General features: G+C 41.3%; 6 protein-coding genes across 6 annotated transcripts; 4 read left to right on the forward strand and 2 right to left on the reverse strand.

Moving 5' to 3' along the window:
- Positions 1-2,002: 2,002 nt before the first annotated feature.
- Positions 2,003-4,440, forward strand: TRIVIDRAFT_192431 (uncharacterized protein; the record flags this gene model as incomplete). Its single annotated transcript, XM_014099648.1, has 5 exons — positions 2,003-2,080; positions 2,493-3,035; positions 3,111-3,718; positions 3,773-3,955; positions 4,053-4,440. The coding sequence occupies 5 exons, from the start codon at positions 2,003-2,005 to the stop codon at positions 4,438-4,440; spliced, it is 1,800 nt and encodes a 599-aa protein (XP_013955123.1).
- A 247-nt stretch (positions 4,441-4,687) lies between these two features.
- Positions 4,688-5,807, reverse strand: TRIVIDRAFT_153411 (uncharacterized protein; the record flags this gene model as incomplete). Its single annotated transcript, XM_014099649.1, has 3 exons — positions 4,688-5,038; positions 5,303-5,676; positions 5,759-5,807. Coding segments are annotated over 3 exons (774 nt in total), but the record flags the coding sequence as incomplete, so codon positions are not given.
- A 1,456-nt stretch (positions 5,808-7,263) lies between these two features.
- TRIVIDRAFT_202330 (uncharacterized protein) lies at positions 7,264-8,300 on the reverse strand (the record flags this gene model as incomplete). Its single annotated transcript, XM_014099650.1, has 5 exons — positions 7,264-7,356; positions 7,386-7,398; positions 7,444-7,449; positions 7,896-8,083; positions 8,130-8,300. The coding sequence occupies 5 exons, from the start codon at positions 8,298-8,300 to the stop codon at positions 7,264-7,266; spliced, it is 471 nt and encodes a 156-aa protein (XP_013955125.1).
- A 3,369-nt stretch (positions 8,301-11,669) lies between these two features.
- Positions 11,670-12,248, forward strand: TRIVIDRAFT_51242 (uncharacterized protein; the record flags this gene model as incomplete). The annotated part of the gene is made up of 1 exon (XM_014099651.1): positions 11,670-12,248. One exon carries the CDS (start codon positions 11,670-11,672, stop codon positions 12,246-12,248), a length of 579 nt encoding a protein of 192 aa, XP_013955126.1.
- Positions 12,249-12,603: 355 nt separating this feature from the next.
- On the forward strand, positions 12,604-13,671 carry TRIVIDRAFT_223395 (uncharacterized protein; the record flags this gene model as incomplete). The annotated part of the gene is made up of 1 exon (XM_014099652.1): positions 12,604-13,671. The coding sequence occupies one exon, from the start codon at positions 12,604-12,606 to the stop codon at positions 13,669-13,671; it is 1,068 nt and encodes a 355-aa protein (XP_013955127.1).
- A 3,257-nt stretch (positions 13,672-16,928) lies between these two features.
- Positions 16,929-19,978, forward strand: TRIVIDRAFT_132427 (ankyrin protein; the record flags this gene model as incomplete). The annotated part of the gene is made up of 5 exons (XM_014099653.1): positions 16,929-17,060; positions 17,118-17,715; positions 17,804-18,419; positions 18,493-19,574; positions 19,653-19,978. Coding segments are annotated over 5 exons (2,754 nt in total), but the record flags the coding sequence as incomplete, so codon positions are not given.
- Positions 19,979-20,001: the final 23 nt, after the last annotated feature.

Here is a 20,001-nt window from a genome sequence, read left to right on the forward strand (position 1 = left end):
AGTTAATATTATATTAATATATAATAATTATTAATAAATAAAATATAAATTATATAAATTATATAAAATACTATAACTTTTATTAATTTTAAAACTATTTTAAAAAATTATTATTTTTAATTATATTATAAACTTATTATTATTATAAAAACTTTTTATAAAAATTATTTATAATAATATTTTTACAATAATAAATAAATTTATAAAGTAAATATATTTTCTATTATATAAAAAATTATATATAATAAAAAACTTTATATATATTTATAATAAGGTTTTGCCGCACTAATAACCTCAGCACTTTACTTATCGATAGCAAAGGTTAAGCCACATAATCAGCAGGGCTTCGCCAGGTTCTCTTTATAAACTCTACTTTAAACACAACTACTTAGCTCCTTAAGCTTTAGTACACTAATATACTTTTACTTACCTAACTGGCTGTTATTAGCAGTATCCTATTATAATATTTATATAAAAATAATAATAACTATTAATTATAAATTATTAAAAAAAAATATTTTAAATAAAAAGATTTTTATTTTTAAATTTTAATAAAAATTAATAATAAAATTTAAAATAAATAATAAACTTAATTTTATTTATTATTTATAAATATAAATAAATTAAAAAAATAAATTAAATTATAAAATTATATTTATAATATTATATTAATTTAAAATAAAATAATTAATTAAAAAAACTATTTATTATATAATTATATTATAATAGTTTTAAATTAAAATTTACTAAATTAATTTATTTTTATATTTTTTATAAATTTATATTATTTATATATAAAATCTTAAAAAAAAGATTTAATATTAATAAAATATAAATATAAATTAAATTTATAATTAACTTAAATAAAAACCTATATATTTTACTTAGATTAATATAAAAATATATAAAATATTATATTAATTAACATAAAATTAAAAAAAATAATTTATTTAATTTAATATTTTTAAAGTTATAAAATATTAAATATTAAAATAAACTAATTAAGTAATAAATTAAACTTTAAAAAAATTAAATTATTTAAGATTTTAAAAAAAATTAAAATTAAATATAAGCTATATTTTTTATTTTACTTTTATATATTTATAATTGCAGCTGCTTAAAAACTACTTTTTATCCTTTTTGCTAATATAAACCTATAACTTAGGCTTATTACCTTAGGAACCCTTACCCTATATTAGGAATAGGGATCAGGACGTTATAACTTCAGGACCGGGCCAGGCTAGGGGGCTCCTAGGGGGGTTGCGCCAGTCTAACCGCATACTAAGCTATAACGCTAGAGCTGTAGGTAGGGTTATACTAGAGGGACGTAGTAGAGCGCATAGAGAAAAGGTTTGGATATAGACGTATTACCCCTAACTTATTTATCGTTAAGCTATACTACCGAGTCGTAGCGGCATAGGACCAGTATACTGAGAAAAATCCCTACTTACTAACAGGGGAGGAGGACTTTTACGTCCACTTTGCAGATAGTATATAGGAAAGACTTGCGTATCTTAGCGCCCGTGGTTAAGTACCCCGAGGATCCGGCAAGCCAGTTCCACTGGGCCAGCCCTCCGGTGCCATTTTGCTTCCACAAGGTATTTGCTTTTGGAGCCAAGGAGTAGTTAGGAGTGGGCCATTGAAGGGCTTCGTAGGTAATACCATGAGTGTAACTAGCATAAGTAAGGCCCTACTACTGTCTCGTTTATCAGACAATGCTCAAGGAATCTATGCCTTTCAGTGGTTCAGTTTCATTTATTCGGACATATTTCTCAACGTTGTCAAGCTCGATCACTTGACCTTCTGGCTTGACTAATATCAATTCAATCCTTGGAAGATGTCTATACGTCATCGGCATTCCCTCATCGATTCCGACTTCCGCGGTTAGCCGGTAATGTATAGCCAATAGGGAGCGTTCCAATGGACCTCGCCGAACCGCCATAGGCTTCTTCGATCCTCGGAAGTTCAACCAAGGGCAGAGCGCCATTTCTCCAACAACATCATGCCGCCCAGCCCCCTTAAGATGCCAGCCCGTCGCCAGCGGTCTACAGTTGCATGCCAGGCCTGCCGTCGACGCAAAGTACGTTGCAGTCTTCCCGTAACTGGAGTACCGTGCGCCGGTTGTGCTCAGGATCAGACCGATTGTGTCGTGGATCCAAGGAAAGGTGAAAAGTGAGGGGAATTCCATATAGAAGATAATTATATACCATGTTGCTAATGGTAGCTGTGTCTAAGATCCCATCGGACTCGCCCGCCAATACTTCCCCGTCTTTGTCAGCGGCCGTCGGACATTCCTGTCTCAAATGGCGATTTCACCAACCTGTCCCATCAGTCTTCGACTGCTGGCTCAAGAAGTAGTCACGATACATTTGATGCAAATGAATTTCAGGCTACATCTGATAACATTCCTGGAGGAACGCCCCTTGCTCTCGGAGGGAACAATATTAACGACGAAGAGCGCAGCGGGCTCGAAATTGCAGATGCTGCTTTAGGAAGACCTCAAGCAGTCGGACAGGTACCTTTCTATACCGGTGAATAACGCAATAAAGATACCAAACGGAGCAATACAGAAGCTAACATTCTATTCAGGAGAACACACTGGGATTACGTCCGCCCTGGATATCTGCATGTCCAATCAGTCATTGTCAAAACACTTCCTCATTCCGTCACATGTATCGAGATCCCTGCCTGACGAGGATCGAAACTATCTTCGACTCAAGGGCGTATATACGTTGCCTGGCAAAGAAACCTGTGATAGCCTCCTTCGTGCTTACTTTAATCATGCTCATCCAATTTTGCCTATCATAGAGGCCGACGTTGTTTTAACGTATCACCAAGCTGGTAAACTTCACGAATATAATGTCTTACTTCTATGGAGTATGTTTCTTGTTGCAGTAAACGTAAGCCCACCCAAAGATCTAGTCAATTTACGTTCAACTAAGCAGACATTTCAGTTTATTCCAGCACACATCTGCGAACAGGAAGGGTATACATCCCGGAAGGAGATGAAAGCTACCATGTATTCTCGCGCAAGAGTAGGTAACTTTTGTTGCGGGCAATAAAACCGCACCTCCTCTACTACACTCTGCTGACCCGCTCTGCAATACCAGTGCATGTACAGCATTGGCGGGGAGAGAGATAAAATTGTTCTCTTGCAATCCTCGCTCCTATTGGGATGCTGGCACTCGGATAGGGACGAACATATGCAGCCGTGGTATTGGACGGGTATTGCTATTAGTCTTTGCCAGGTGCTCGGTTTACACCGTGACCCAGACTCCTCAAAACGCAATTCATCCATCACTGATCGACAACGACATCTATGGCGTCGTCTGTGGTGGAGCTGTTTCTTTCGAGATTCTTGGCTTAGCCTAACTCTTGGGAGGCCATTACGGATCAACCTCAAAAATTGTGATACACCCATGCCATCAGCTGATGATCTGCTCAGCGACGTCGATGGCATACACCAATCAATATCCGCTGCTTACCTGCCGAAGGATTTAGCGCTTCAAGCAAAGTATTGGATTTCACTAATCGAACTAAGTAAGCTCCTCGGCACCGTTATCAACATGAATTACCAGACACTAGGTTCCAAACCGTCAATCTGTCAGATTGAGAGCCTCGAGGCAGAACTTCTGCAATATAAGCTGCCAGACCAATCTAATCATGATCCGACGCCATCAGCGACCTTTTACTGGCTTCATCTCCAGTTACATTACCAGTTAATACTTCCCTGTCCCAATAAATAAATCATACATTAATTTCACTTTGGCAGGGCCCTTCTAATAGCATTTCATCGTCCCTATGCATCAGCAGTCCCTAATGACCTCGATATCTCTCGCCAAGCGGACTGGCAGCATCAGATGCGACTTAAAGCCAGCCTCGCAGCATCGCAGAGCAACGCGGTTCTCGATGCGCTTGTTCAGGGCAAACTTCTTGCGTTTGCCGGCCCTATGACGTGAGTACCTCGAGAACTTGGCTGCCGTCTAGCGCTGTTCCCAATGACCGTGGCTTCGCATATCTTCACGCTTGTATTAATGCCTCTGTTTGAACAGTCCTCCACTTTTGGTTCCTGCTATGCAGACACACTTACTGGATTGTAAATCGGATGACCCTCTCTCTCAGCGCCTCGGGTTTCTCAAACTCGACGTATGCATGTTAGTCATGGAAGAGTTTCAGAGGACATACACAACGGCTTCTCTATATCGTGGAGTTTTCACGAAAGCCATACAACAATTGTTTCCCAATTATTCACCAAGAACCAACGCATCTAATTCTGCGACCGGCGCAACTGCTGGTCCTATTGCTCCAGATTTGACAACTGGCAGTACATATACGCTCGATGACCCAGGACTAGATATTGCGATAACTGATAATCTTGTTAACGAGCTTATAGACGAAGCTTCGCTTTTCGAATTCTTCGAATCGCTAAATCAAGTATGAGCAGCTTAATATACAAATTATCTTCCACATTTACTCGATTCCAGCTTGATCATGAATGGGTTATCTCTCTACCTTGCTATAACTAATTATCACAATTACCAAACATAATGAATGACTATTGTCCCTTGATAAAAGGGCATTATTATCAGAATTCATGATTAGTTATTACCATATTTGTAAATACTTATCCTAGGAATGGTCTGTGTCGATGCGTATCCCTGGTAGGCTTGGTGCACAAATATATAGCTCAGCAGGTAACATATTCCCTTGGCCTTCCATTGGCCATGCCCAAAACTTGCACTCTACCGTCGCAGAATGCAACGGGCCCCTTGATGAAGCTTTTCTGTCCCTTCTCATCGGACTGATATAAGCTTGACGCGATCAGCCTCGCTGGTTCGTCTAAATCTGGCATATCTCCCCATTTCCATCTAAGAGTACCGCCATACTCTTCAGGTAAGCTCGAATTATGCATGTAAGTTAATAGTGTTGATGTTGCGTCGCGTGGCGACAAGACGTATATTTTAGCGAGGATGTTTCGGTCGAACCAATTTTTTGCGATCGCCCAGGCTTTTATAAAAGACGGACAAGATCCGACAATCTAAATAAAGCACGGTATTTGTGAGGTCACATGACCTCCGATACCTAATATATAGGTATATATATTAGGTAGTTACCTCCACAGAGGTTAGATAGGAGCAAGTCATCTTTCATACATCTCCTGGTCCCTTGCTATAGTGACCTAGATGTCCGACTTCACCAGACCTCTCCAGACGTGATACCTCATAGTATTAGCTCTATAGCTTGAATAACCTAAAAAGAGGAGAGTAAGAAATCTTGACCAGAAGGAGCAGAAATGTCATACAAATATGCGACCAAGGGTCTCAGGATAATATGCTGTTGCTAGGGAGCTGGCCTCTCGCAAGTATCGCCTGATCTTCCAGAAATGGCCAAAATCCGCGTCTGTGATATCGATTATATGCGTTTTAGCAGAAACAGAAACGTCCATATTTGGCCGCGGCAGCTGGGAGCGAAGGGGCATCACAAAGTCTAGTAAATTTTCATACAAGGCGTGGAAGTTAAGAATATGGCCCGGAAGTTCTGTGTGATGCGTTTCTCCTGTAATAGATGAAGAGAACTTGGATATATAGGTATCCATCCTCTCCTTAGTAAAGTGGTTAACTGGAAAAACATAGACTGGAAGGCCCTGGTAATCACGGCGGCCGTTCATTGCGCAAACTAGCAAAAGATTGAAGAATTAGTATCAGGAACGATTATCTCGTTAAGAGGGATCAGCCAACATCATAAGAAGGGTCAATACAAACCATCTGTCTGGACTCCTCGTAGTGATCTACGTCCATGTGGGAGTAAAACTCCTTGATAGAATGCTCTATTCTTCAGTCTTCGATGAGGCTGAACAAATCGAACGCTTTTGTCACGACCCAACCTCTTATGCGACCCCAAGAAGTACGTACCCGGAAAATATCACGGACCGAAGGACCAATCAGGGATAGGAGCGACGGAGCGCAGCGCTCCCGGACTTGGAGCGACTTACACGAGCGCTCCATACTACGATGGAGCGATGGACTATATCGCTCCCAAAAGGAACGACTGGATATATAAGTTCACTTCATTACGTTCATTCAGATAGTTTAGATAGCCAGTCGTTAACAAAGTATCAAGACTGAATACAAGCTACACCTTCTATTCTACTCTTACGCACTTGTGATTATAACCGCTCAAAAGCTACTCCCTGTCCTCTCTGCCAACATAAACCTACGACCTAGGCTTATTACCTTGGGAACCCTTACCCTATACTAGGAATAGGGATCAGGACGTCACAGCTTTGCTCGTATTGAATTCTCGTGCACGTAAAAATCGTCTGCAAGGTTGTTAGAATAGTTAGATTCCAAGTAAAGGATTTTACATCTCTCTTAAAGGAATATTAGTGAACCGAGGTATACGAATGACTTGCAAAGTGTGCCATCATTATGGGATGCTGCACGGCCATTTTTTGGAAACGTATAATACCCAACCCTTGCATATATTTCTTTAAAACACAGTAGCTTAGATTGTTCTTCGTCCATTGATTCTCGAAGATGGGCGGCGAAACCTGTATGTCCAACCTCAGGTAACGACGCCGAATCTTTGGAAAGGGATTTCAATCTTTTCAGTGTGGCAGAAACGGGCTGGGTATTTGCTGCCGAGGGCATCGTGGGTTCAACAAAATGATTAATGGGGGGAATATGCCGAGCGAATTTCTTAAAACCTTCGGTACGAATTGGTATCTAGGCTAGTCACATATTTGAAACGGCATTTTTTACGGCGCCTTTATACCCAAGGCTCTAGAGGGACTGACTGAATTTCGAGGAAAGGTTAGTTCGCTGGCAGAAACTGAGATGATATCACTTTTAGCAAAGCTAGCCCTTTGACAGACTAGTCATCCGGATTGCCGCGGACCACAATGCCCTATTGTGCGCGTTATGCCGCGGGCGGCATTGCAAAAAGTTAACTCTCGCCGAACCCGACCCGCGGATAATTAGTCACTTATTCGGCTTGTTCTTCCGAAGCAATTTGAAACATTTTGTTCCTCGCAATATGAGCGTTGTAGATGATCAGCGACGACCCAAAATTATCACAACGCAGCACGCATTATAATGTAAGTCGGACGACCACCTTCCCACCACACCGTTAGTAACACTGTAGGAGGAGGAAAGCTTAATAGGCCAGGGAGTGTTCTCATTTATTAACCATGTACGCCGTATTTATGCACATATTTTGTCTTCAATGTTTTCAAATGACAAACTTATCAGATAGCTCGGCAGTTTACTCGGCAGGCATTTCTTCGTCTGCCTTGCCATCTCGACAGATTTGCACACGGGGCTTTCTCGGCTCACCAACCCTGGCCAATAGGGTAAACTGGGTGAGCCTCGCCGTTATAAACTCACCTTTAAGGTTGCACTTGAGGGTAATTAGAGTGAGGAGGGTAGTTACTGGGTAACTAACCTGGTACTATGGAGTTAGACTGCTTAATTTTTGATAGCTAAGTATACATAAATCCGTAAGTAAGTAACTCTTGTTAAAATAGTTTAATAGCCCCAGGTCCAGGCTTTGCCTATAAATCATAAATTCTGAAGTATCGTTAGTTGAATCAGACTTTCATAGGTCTAAGCCAGGCCTAAGTTCATATTTACCCCAATGCAAATGCTCAAATCCTCCAAATAAGGGCGAGCCTACTCTACTGTAATTGTAATTAATCCAAGTGCGAATACTAAATGTGGCGGCGATATATGGTATGCATAATTGGATTGTAAAATCCGTCTAATTCTGTGGCTTGGGGGGTACTGCTACATTACTTAACAGGACCTTCAAATTAATAACTAAGCTAGGCTGCCACCAACCGTCCGCAAATCAACCAGGTGATTCTCGTCGAAAAATAAATAATTGCAGTCACTAACGTAGTTAGGACAAGAGTCATAAGAGAGTAAATCCGGGAGCTCCTGTCGAATTCAACTGTCTTTCCCCTCTCATAGCACAGCAGGCCGAGGGAGAATACGCCTAAGATGTTGGAGATGGCGGCGCCAATGACATTACCAATGGCTAATGATGATCGGCCCTGCGCCAGAGACGCGATAACAACCGCGAGCTAGTTATATTAGCAAATATTCTAAATAAAATGTATTAATACTTACCTCTTCCCATTCTGCGCCTACTGTAAGGAGTCCAATGATTACCTCAGACACGCCTATACGGCCTGCGACAACAGCTGTATAAGCGATAAATTTATCGGCACCGAATTCAAGGAGAAAGAGTGTTGAGACGAACGCCCCAATATTAAATGCAACCACATCTGCCTGCGCCATTATAAAGAGTCAGCATCTTTATTAATTCCCTGCTTGTTAAGTACAGGATAGTTCCAGAGGCGCGAGATTGTACGGAAATGCCTTAAGCCGGTTGGTGGCAGCCTAGCTTAGTTATTAATTTGAAGGTCCTGTTAAGTAATGTAGCAGTACCCCCTAAGCCACAGAATTAGACAGATCTTATAATCCAATTACGCATACTGTACTATAATCGCCGCCACATTTAGTATTCGCACTTATACTTCATATAACGTGACTCTCGCCTAAATAAGGGAATATTTATCTATTTTAATCAGGCAGGTTGCGCCGCCACAATTAGATTGGGTCTGTACGGAGGTCGCTACTAAAAGTCCTGTCTTACCGCCTAGACCCCTGTTGTTATCGGAAAATAATAAAAATAATACTATAAGATATAGAAAATTTAATTTAGGTTAATTACAACGCTAGCTTTTAGCCAATAGTCTTTTTTCCTTCCTTTTATATAATTATTTTTACCTTTTAGCTAAATAACCTTTTGTATATAATAAGGGATTTGTTTAATTTAAGCCTATATCTTTGTTTAAGGTATTTTATTTTAATAACCTAGCTAAGCTTAATAAGCTTAGGTTAATAACTTTAATATATTACACTTTATAGTATTTTTTTTTATATATAGCTACATTAGCTTAATTATATTAAAGTTAAATAAGTTTAAATATTAATATATTTACTAAACTTTATATTTACTATAGACTATCTTTTATATATAATACCTATATAATAAAATATTATTTTCTTATATTAAAGTATTAAAACTAAGTTTTTTTATAAATAAAATAATTTTAAGGATAATAATTTATTATTAGTAATATTATTAATTAATACTACTACTGCTATTATAAAAAAGCTTTTTTATTTTTATAGTAAACTTTTAAACTAACTTAAAGCTGGGCTTATTATAAAGTGCTAAGTAATATATATTATTTATAACTTTTTATATTTTTTTTATTAAAAGTTTAATTTTTTTATTTATTTTTTAAATTACTTTTTTACTATTAGCTTATTTTTTAATAGTTTTAGGCTTTTAAATATAATAAAAGCTTTTTTTATTATAAAAAAAATAACTTTAAAACTAAAATTTAATATATTTTTTTTATTTTATAAATATAAAAGTATATTATATACTTTATTAAAAAACACTAAACTTAATAGCTTTTTTATTAATATAATAGTATAATAGTAGTTTTATTAAACTAAATAACCTTTTTTTAATTATTTAAGATTTAGTTTTTATATATAAAGTACTATTTTAATTATTATTTCTTTATTATAACTGTTAGGCCTAGCTTTTTTATTAACTTTATTTTTTAAAGGCTATTAAATTAAAGGACTTACTATATAGTTATTAAGGAGATTAAGCCGCTTAATTTATTTAAAATTAAAATACAGTTCTTTTCCCTACTGTAACGATTGCGCTATATTTTTTTTAACTATATAATCTTTAACTATAGCTTACTTTTAAGGCCAGCTAAACTTAGCAGTATTTTATATATAAATATCTAAGATTATTAGCTTTACTAAATTAAGGCTTCGTTTAACAGCCTAGTCTAAGATTAAATTTACAGTTTTAAGATAAATCTTAGTTAGTTAATAAATTTAATTATTAAAGATGTTGGTTAGCTTTAACGCTAAGGCCTGGGCCTGCGTTACTATATTGTAAAGGACTATAAGTTAAAATTAAATAGGTTAAAGAAATTGAATAGGTTGAAGAAGTTAAAGCTATTTTAACAGCAGTAGTAACCTTTGGCGTTGTTTTATTATTGTTAGGGTGGAATGCGGCCTAATTTCCCTATGTATGGATTCTACTGGTAGAAAAATAGGCGGTGAGACAGGACTTTTGGTAGCGACCTCCGTATGAGTCTACAAATATAAGAGTAAGGCGTTATATAATACGTATTATAAATAAATATTTGAAATTTGTTAGGCTTGCGAAGTCGGACTCGGAATCCTGCAGACTCGACCGCAGGAGCATGAAGCGCTGCTCGTTGCCTGACGGATTTGGGCAGAAACAGTTGTCCACGTCACTGGCCAGGATAAATTTTAAGGCATACGTGTATGTAAGCAGCGTAGGGGCCCCACATACTTCGTAGCAGTCGCAGAGTCATGCTCCACATATAGGAATGTCTCCAGTATGAGGCATTTTCTTATACACCCTTCATCCTGGTATTGGTTTAGCTTGAAATAATAAGAGAAAGCCGGTAGCCAAAGCCCGTTTTGAAACCAAATCACATGATAAAACGGAATTTTTAATTTCGTTTAGCGCTATTATGCAAGTTCAAGGGCCTCGGAAAACGGAGACGTGTGGCTCCAATTTTAGAACCCAGGGGCGCAAGAAACAGAAGACATTGAACTGCAGTAAAGAACTAGACGGGACCCCGAATTCTCCTCTACCTATGGTCGTATGTGATAGTACAAGAAGAATAATTGGTTTATATACTACGTTGCATTTGATCTATTTCAACTATGCGTCCCCTTTTCAGCCCATGGAGGACGAATATCCCAAGCAGAATGAGATGAATGAGTTTGCAGGTTTGAATACTGGAATTTTCTGGAGACCTCAAAAGCAATGACATACTATTCAATACTTCATTTGCAATTATATTAAAGATATGCAGTGCAGTTGTACAAGAACAACATCCATTATCTATATAGCCAGCACACCAGAAATGTCCCACGGCACTAGATAGAATATCTTTACGGAAAAAAAGGAAAGGGAAAAAACGATAGCTTTCAGATTTTTTATCCGCAGCTGTCTGTGCCTATGAGATTCTATAGGTCAGTTGTGTGAGAGGAAACGATGGTATCAAGCCACACTTCACCGAAATGCTAGTCGATTGGACGAGAGAACGCCAACACAAACTCAGCACTCTCAAGCCGGTACTTTACTGCGAATAATGTTGTCGCAGGTCGAGCATGGGTGCCAATCCTGTGCAGGACATTCAGCCAAATACAAACGCCGGTATATCAAGTGTACCTAACGATGCCTGATCTGGCGTATCAAGGGTGCGTGAATATTTAATGGCAGAATGGCGCCCAACAGAAGATAATCGCTTTTTGTAAGAACCTTGAACTTGTTCAACTACATGCAAAACTAATCAATAGATTTTTTGTGTTTTTGGCTAGGCCGCACAGGGCTTGTTAGTCAAACGCCTGAGATTTTGAATACAAGCAATGCTGCGGTTATTGTATAGAGCCTCGAGATCAAAGTTTACAAAGGCAGTCGGGTCTTGTTTTCTCGGTTACACCATTTACGACCACCTACGCCTTGGGACTATTACACGGGAGCAACGACATGCAGACCTTCGCTATTCTATGGTCCATCATGCTAGTCAAATGGATCGTACTTACAACGCCCTTCCTAAACTTCCTAATCAGCGAAGCATCCGTCTGATCAAGCTTCACGGCGCTGCAAACAGAGATGACGAGATATACATCGATTTGGCAACAGTCTCTCTGGAAAACCCACCATCTTATGAAGTTCTTTCATACACATGGGGTGATCAAATACCAGACCAAGTCGTATACACTGGCGGAGGGAAACTTTATATTACTAAAAACGTCCAAGCTGTCATGAAAGAGCTCCGCCTCAAACCGGGGAAATCGCGATACCTGTGGATTGACGCAATTTGCATCAACCAAGACGATATAGCTGAAAAGAATTCACAGGTGGCCATGATGGCTGAGATATACAAGAAGGCAACACGAGTTAATATCTGGCTTGGTGAAAGTAATCAGTTAAGCCGTTCTATATTTATGTCGTCCCGGTTATTTACCTTGCCTCTTGCGCCAGTTCTTTGGATCGAGCGTAAAATTCTCTATCTTGATTCCCCGACCGATTCACGCTCGAGAAAGACATCTTTCGTTTGCGACATGGTTCATACCTGTTTTTTTAGTGCTTCTATTTGGACTTGAAAATTTTAATTATTTGCCTACTACTTATTTGCCTTTGCAAGGTTTGTCCCCGTCTCTTCTATTGACCTTTTTTTTTTCTTTTCTCTCTAACTTTTAGTCCTGACGTCTGCTAATGCTGAATGTAGCCCTAGAGGTAATGCTTGCAGATGGAGTAGCCGATCTAGAGTCGAGGCCGTACTGGGAAAGAGTGTGGACGATACAAGAGAGCAACATGAATCCAAGCTGCTTCATTCTCTGCGGATCGCCCTAGCCGCTCCACTGCCAGATACTTTTCCGGGCCATGCCTATTTTTACTCTTTTTAAAGAAAAAGAATATAAGCAAGAGACGTTTTCTTCCGAAGTTTGTGAGTTACACATGCGTCGCCATGACTCACGCTTGCACAGCGGTTCAAGGAGCGATGAGGGAGACTACTTACTGCGCCGGCTTTGCAGCAAGAAGGCTACGAATGACGTTGACAAGATCTTTGCTGTGAGGGCTTTTTTCCCAGAGACGTTTGGCATGCTCACGCCCGACTACTCTCAGACAACTGCCAAGGTCTTCACGGACGCCGCCCGTAGCCTCCTCGACGCTCATCACAATGTTCGATTTATGCGGTTTGCCTCTCACGGCGGCATTGACGATAAGTTGCCCACCTGGGTCCCGGCTTGGACACCCATCCACAAGCACAGGTGGATATGGGGTATTCGGGCTACGGGGCGACCGCTCTACCAGCCTGCGCTGGTTGCCAAAAACGTGGACGGAAATGTGCTCCAAATTAAGGCGCTTCGAGTCGATAGCCTTACAGCCACAATTAGCGACTTTATTCCCAAATTGTTTCCCATTGGGAGGGAGCGCGACTATAACTTCAAGGACCTTTGTGCCGCGCATGCGGCTTGCGCTGTCTTCAAAGCCTGGATAGAGAAATTGGGAGCGATGAGCAACGGGGCTGAATACCTTAATCGGCTTGACTCAATGGTTGACAGAATGAGTCTCATGTACCTGGGGTGGAATCGCTTATTACAGAGCATGAAAGCCTTTGATTACGACGCGGACGGCACATGCAGGTACAGCATTCGGGCGGAGCCACGCAAGGCCAGATCAATGGAAGAGGATTTGAAGAGGCTTGTGTCAGAAATCGAAGACCACTGTTTCTTTCTTACTGCTGCTGGGACGGTTGGGGTAGCACCTGTGCCGGTCCGCGAAGGAGATGAGATTATACTATTGACTGGCGAGACACTGCCATACATTATTCGCAAGAGCTCTGATGGGCGAGGGAGATATGCGGTCGTATCACCCTGTATGCTTACCGACGAAATAACCGTTGAACAGACCTCAGGAGTGACGAAACAACATCCGTTGCAGGAATGGTTCTGGGGAAGACCTAGTGCAGCAATGGTCAAGGCGGCCGATTGCAAGAGTTGGGGTTATATTGACTTGGTCTGATATTACCTCGATCAAGGACGCCTTTGCGAATCAGTACCTATGTATGCAACGTTCAACGTCCAAGTCAAGAGCAAAAGCATATTTTATTTTATTTCCTTATAGATCTTATATACCCTACATGGAGTCATTGCATTTCCCGAGATTTCGCTGAGCCCCGAAACCCTCTGTTATCCGCTTAGCCCTAGTTGTAGAGTTGGAAGAATTATACCGTGTTGAACAATGCAATGCTGGGCTGATAACCAACGGGCCATACACACAAGGATGATGAGCAGGGAACAGTCCAGCTTTCTCGACCCAAGGCCTCCTTGCTGAAATACGAGATTCCTACAGGAGCCCAAAAGTCAAGACAATATTAAATTCCTTCAAGTAGACAACAGATATTCTAGAACGGCAAGTCAGAAGTCCAATAAACACATCAAAAAAGCAAAAAAGAAAACATACAACAGCCGGTGTTCGCTGATGGTCACCCACTCAACTACTAATCTGCCGGTTAGAGGCTTGTCTATGGGGGAGCAGACGGGACCCCGAATTTTCCTCTACCTATGGTCGTATGTGACAGTAAATGCAGCCACATGCACTTATATCAGAAGTCGATAATCGACACTAGAATAAGGGATCCTGGGTTTTTGGTCAGCGGTCTAGTCTGTGTTTTTAGACCCGAAAATGGTTCTGTAGTGGAAAGCGCTCATCTCATGATTAAAAAAGCATTGCATTTTTTTCTTCTTTTTTCTTTTCTTTTCTTTTTCTTTTCTTTTCTTTCCTTTTCTTTCCTTTTCTTTTTTTTAGCATTTTCCTGTTGGCTTTGCTGTTTTTCAATTGTTTATCTAGGCCTCTACACCCAGAGTGTATACAAAAATACAACTATGATGTTCTAGTGCTGTTGATCTCATATAGGTAGCTGGGTCTCTACATTGATTCAATTGCTAAACACTCTTTTGGCCTATTTCAATTAACACAAGGCTCTGGGGTGATATCAGAATACTCCTCCGTAGCAGTAAGAAGCTATTAATATGCGGATCTGGTTTACAATTGAACCGGCCGGTGGGGATCCAAAGTCCCAGAAGAGCGGCAGTTTATAAGACAAGGGTCAACCAACAGTTCCTGGCGTGCCGTCTTTCCCGCGAAGCCGTGCTTTTCATACGGGATATTGGTGTAGCCAAAGACCCCTGAGAAGTGAACTTTGTACATGTATCTAGTTGAAATTACCTACCGCATGTGATGCGCCAACTCGGAAGACGCTGCCAACAAGACACATCGCAACCAACGAGTTGGGAATTGTTTTCTTCTACTTTCTCCTCTTCACAATGTTCTCCCGCCTCAAATTAATTAATCTCTTCTTTTCGCTCATTTTTGTCCCTTAAGCAGCCAACTAACAGTGCGGGTTACCCGTCAATTTGTCATTCATTCGTCTTTTCATCCCCCTCACCTTGAAGCGTTCTCATCATCCGGCATGGGTACTTTCAGCCATGTTCGCCTCGCTTGGGCAGCGCTGATGGCCGGATTGATGACTATCCTTATTTTATAACTACTAGTCTAGGGTCGGCCTTGATAAATAGAAAAAGCATACTAGTAGAAAGTTATTTTTTAACACTGTAAGTTAAAGCGCACCTAGCTAGTGCATCCTATAACTGCACGGGTACTGCCTAGGTAATATAAAGGTTGAGGTGTATTGATGCGGAGTTATTTTCCCCGCTGCAGTTAACGTAGGGCCGAACAACGTATGTAACAATTAGCTAAGAATACAACCATTAGTTTAGGCATTGCCTAATATGACAGTTATGGTTTACGGATACAGGGACATATCTTCGCGGTGAGGTCATGGCGATACCGGGCAATGCATGTGCTTATAACTATTGGATTGGCTTAGCCGTTGCCTAGTACATCAATCAAGAGATATTGACTCAGAGCCATTTTTTTCGCACTGCATTTAGGCAAAACCAAGAGACAATGGATTTAAACAATGGCTTATGGTCTGAAAACAGAGCATAGGGTCTGCAGCTCAGATTTCCGCGTATCAGACGGCGCTGCATTTTGGTCCTTGGGCGATAACGTGCGGCTCAGCGCTCCAAAACCTACAAGAGGTTTAGTGGATAGATGTGACTCAATACTAACCTCTATCTATGCCGGTTTTACCCTATTACTCAAGGCGGGAGTTTACTTTAATGCAAGGTAGTATTTGGCGGGTGTTAGATTGTTTATAGTAAATGCAGATGCAGTTAATGCAAGATCTGGAGGATGATGTAAGTTGGGCGTTGGTTTCATCTGCTGCCGAGACAGGCTGTGGCTGGGAACTAAATGAATGACAGGGAAGCGATGATATTGCTCCTTGAATAGCGACAAGGCTAGGTTGCCGTCGAAGAAGAAATTACTAAGGCTACAGCAACATATAGTTAGGACGGGGGTATCAGTCTCTAATCTCAGCAGAATAGTATCGTCTTCAATTAAGATAGATTCTAGCAATCTCAAAATCGACTGACTCTTCCGCTTGAAGGCTTGGCCAGTGGCCCCCCGAGTGTACATGTGTGAACTGCTTGTTTAGTGGTTATGCAGTCGTATTGACAAATGTGAAAGGGATCTCGTTCCTGAATTCTGATAGGCTTTCGTTTTAAGCCGTGTCACGAACGTGCTCAGCTGGCTGGAGGGGTCGCGTACGTGGCAGTCATCTCCGCATTTGTGCCCAACTTGACCCTCAGCCTGGCGGTATAACTTGTTTTCTACGAAATATTCTAACTACTACCATCTGGTAGCACCGTGATTTTGCATTTTGTGAATCGGACATTGCGTCTGATATTCGCTTGACAGGAGCCAATCGCTCGAGAAAGTTCGTCCACATAAGTATGGGTCGCTTTCGCACCGCACTATCTTCTTACTTGAAACCAAAGAGTAAGAAACATGATGTAACGCGAGAATCCCCAAGCCTGGTGTCCGATGCCGAGGTATCGTCAGCTAGAAGTGCAGTCTCATTGATCCCACCTGTTACATCCCAGGAAACAAGGGGTGCAATAAACGACCAATCTATTGAATCTCGAACCGACGCAATCGAAGAAACTGGAGAGATAGTTGAAATTGGAAAAGAAAAAAATAACGGCTGTGACTTGTGGTCTCGGGCCTACCAAAAGCTGGATGACAAGACCAAAAAATGGGTCGGAGATGCGTCCAAAAACGAGAGTGGTGAGGCGAGGAGCCAAGACCTCATCACACTCGTTCGAAAAAGAGAAGAGGAGTATAAGGACGCAACTCCGAAGCTCAGGATTGGTGATTCTGAGATTATGTGGAGAGACTATGCCAACAGGGTGGTGACATGGGTAACGGCAATTGGGGACATCTCCATCAACTTTGCCCCAGCACCGTCCTCGGCTGTCTGGTCAGCTGTCAAAGTACTCTTAAAGGTAAGACTATAACCACGATGATGATTTTTTTTCTCTAACTGTTCAATATCCGATCAGGCAAATGTGTCCCAATGCGAGGACCTTACGGCTATCTTTGGATGTGCTGAAAAAGTCCTACGGCTTATTAGGCATGGCAATGTATACGAAGAGGTATACCTCAGTGACGGCTCTTATAATACGGCAACACAAAATCTACAGGATGCGCTTGTTGATCTATACAAGGCATTAATGGAGCTCTTAGCTCACGCCTTTACGCGCTTAAACGAAGGGCAAGGGAAGCAGTTCTTGCGCGCCCTCGTCTCTGGTGGAGAGGGGGCAAAGCTAGTATCGGCACTGGCGGAGCAAGAAAGTAAGGTATCAATGGCAGCTCAAGGTTGTGGTGCAGTTGCGTCTCAAGAACACCAAAAGCTTCTCAAGAATCTTGATGAACCATTGAGGAGTGTTGAAGATGCCGTAAAGAAGCTGCTTGAGAAGATTGAGGATGGTGCATTGGAACAAGCGCTAGAATATATTAGCGACATACCAATCGGCGAGCATCAGCAAGAAAAACGTGAAGCAAGAACCCCTACGACATGCGAATGGTTATTAAATCATTCTAGATTTATTGAATGGGAAAGATCAAGTCATTCTTCGACTCTATGGCTTCAAGGCAATGGTATGTAATTCTGCCCTATTCGCCTTAGTATAAGGATAACAGAGCCTGAATATAATAAACTGACCTTTGTAATTTATTTATGTTTTAGTTGGCGCAGGGAAGTCTTTTCTTACCTCAAAAGTAATTGATCACCTTCCTGCCACCCGTCAGCAGCAAGTCGAGGACGATGAAGGTTTTGCATACTTCTATTGCAGTCGATCAGATCCTGTGCGTCGACAGACGAAGTTTATCCTTAGAAGTTATATTTCTCAGCTTGCTAGGGTACCAAACCATCCAACCATGATAGAAAAAAAAGTTCATACCTTATACCTTAAGGCGAGGAAGGAGAAAAGAGGCTTTAGTACTGCCGAATGTGAGACGGCTTTGCTTGAGCTGATAAACTTCTACTCTCGGACCATCTTGATCTTAGACGCTCTGGACGAATGCGAGATGGATACTAGAGAGGCGCTTGCTCGCATTTTTTGCAGTCTCGTCGGCAGGGGTAAAGGCACTGTCAAAGTTTTCATTGCTAGCCGCAAAGAGGCTGATATTGAAGAATACCTTGGTTTGCAGAGGCTGGTTGAGATTACTACCGCCGATAATAAGGATGACATTGAGAAGTATATTGAAGAGGAGGTAACCAAAATTGGCGGTGCATGGAGGTCAGTTTCAGTGGATGTTAAGGAACAAGTTAAGAAAACGATTGGAGAGAAAAGTGATGGAATGTAAGTTGCGTGTGGTACCAGACCGTTGCTTTAATTACTTTAGCAACTTTGAACCATACTAATCAATTGACAGGTTCCGGTGGGCATACCTGCAATGGCAGCAGCTTAAAACGTTAAGAACCAACGAACGCATCCGTGAGCGGCTTGGAAAGCTCCCTGAAAGTCTCACAGAAGCCTACGATGAGATCTATTCAAAGAATGAAGAAAAGGACGTGTTGGAACGGGTGGTCAAATGGGTGTTATGCGCTAGAAAGCCATTGACAAGCAAACTCCTTCTAACAGCCATTCGCTTGGAGAGCAATCTCCGGTCCTTTGCTCTATCGAATCCCCTCGGCGAGAGCAACATTCAGTCCCTTAATCTATCAGATCCCATCGACGAGTCAACCTTGGAGAGTATCTGCTCACACTTGGTTGTCCTAGACACTCAACTGAAAGTGTGGAAATTTCCGCATGCATCAGTTGCAGAGTATTTTGAGAATCAGCACAAGAGCTGGATAGATAAAGCTCCTGAAGATGTGGCAATTCTGCTGGTTTCGTCTCTAATAGATTGCTACTCGAAATGGACACTGCCTGAATCGGATGATGAGATTGAAGAGTTCTTCAAGATGACGCCAGATCTTGAAAATCATCTAGATCCACGACATCCTCTTCAATTATATGCGAGAAGATATTGGTTACAACATCTGCAAAACACTCCAAACCAGAGCCAGGAGGCGACAGGTCTATCAGAGATTCTCAAATGCTTTTTGGGAGCGAATGGTCCTCAAAAATCCTCCAGCCGACAATATCAAGCATGGTGCAGACACATGAGCCTCACTTATGATCTTGTTCACGACCACCATAGGGATATACGGCCATCAGAGAAGTCCATCTTTGGCATCTGTATTCTTGGCCTCCACAAGTTGCTCAAGGGCTGGTGGGATAAAGACATTAATGTCTCGCAAGTCAATAGCAGGAGACTGGATTTACTCGCAATCGCTGCGAGGTACGGCCATGATGAACTTTGTTCTGAGCTCATTAGCCGGGGAAGCGATATAAATAAAAAGCTGGATGGTGGTGAGGGAAGCGCGTTGATGGAAGCTATTCATGGGCGACAAATTCAAACGGTAAAGCTGCTCCTAGACAAGGGTGCTGATCCAAACCTTATCGGAAGCGGTACAAGTCCACTCTGTCAGGCTGTTCAGGCTGTTCAGGCTGCAGAGGATTTGCTTGAACCTCTTCTTGAGGCCGGAGCGGATCCCAACATCACCTGCCCACGCTGCATGTTTGGTTGCGCCTTGGAAGCAGCTGCCTACCAGGATAAATTTAATTCAGCAGAGCTCCTGATAAAATGCGGAGCAAATGTGAACTTGGCGACTGAAAGAAACTGGTGCGGCAGTCTTCTAGCAAGAGCCGCATACTGGGGTTCGCTGAAGTGTGCAAAGCTTTTCGTGACAAAAGGAGCCGAAGTGAATGCGCACCTCAGCGGAGATTATGGCAGTGTTTTGGCAGCTGCGATATTGGGGTACATACCAAGCGTTGAGATGGTCAAGTACTTGATTGAGGAGGCAGAGGCGGACCCGACCATCTTGTCCTCAAGTCC

The sequence above is a fragment of the Trichoderma virens genome, assembly GCF_000170995.1.
Source record: "Trichoderma virens Gv29-8 chromosome Unknown TRIVIscaffold_76, whole genome shotgun sequence".
Lineage (NCBI taxonomy): Eukaryota > Fungi > Ascomycota > Sordariomycetes > Hypocreales > Hypocreaceae > Trichoderma > Trichoderma virens.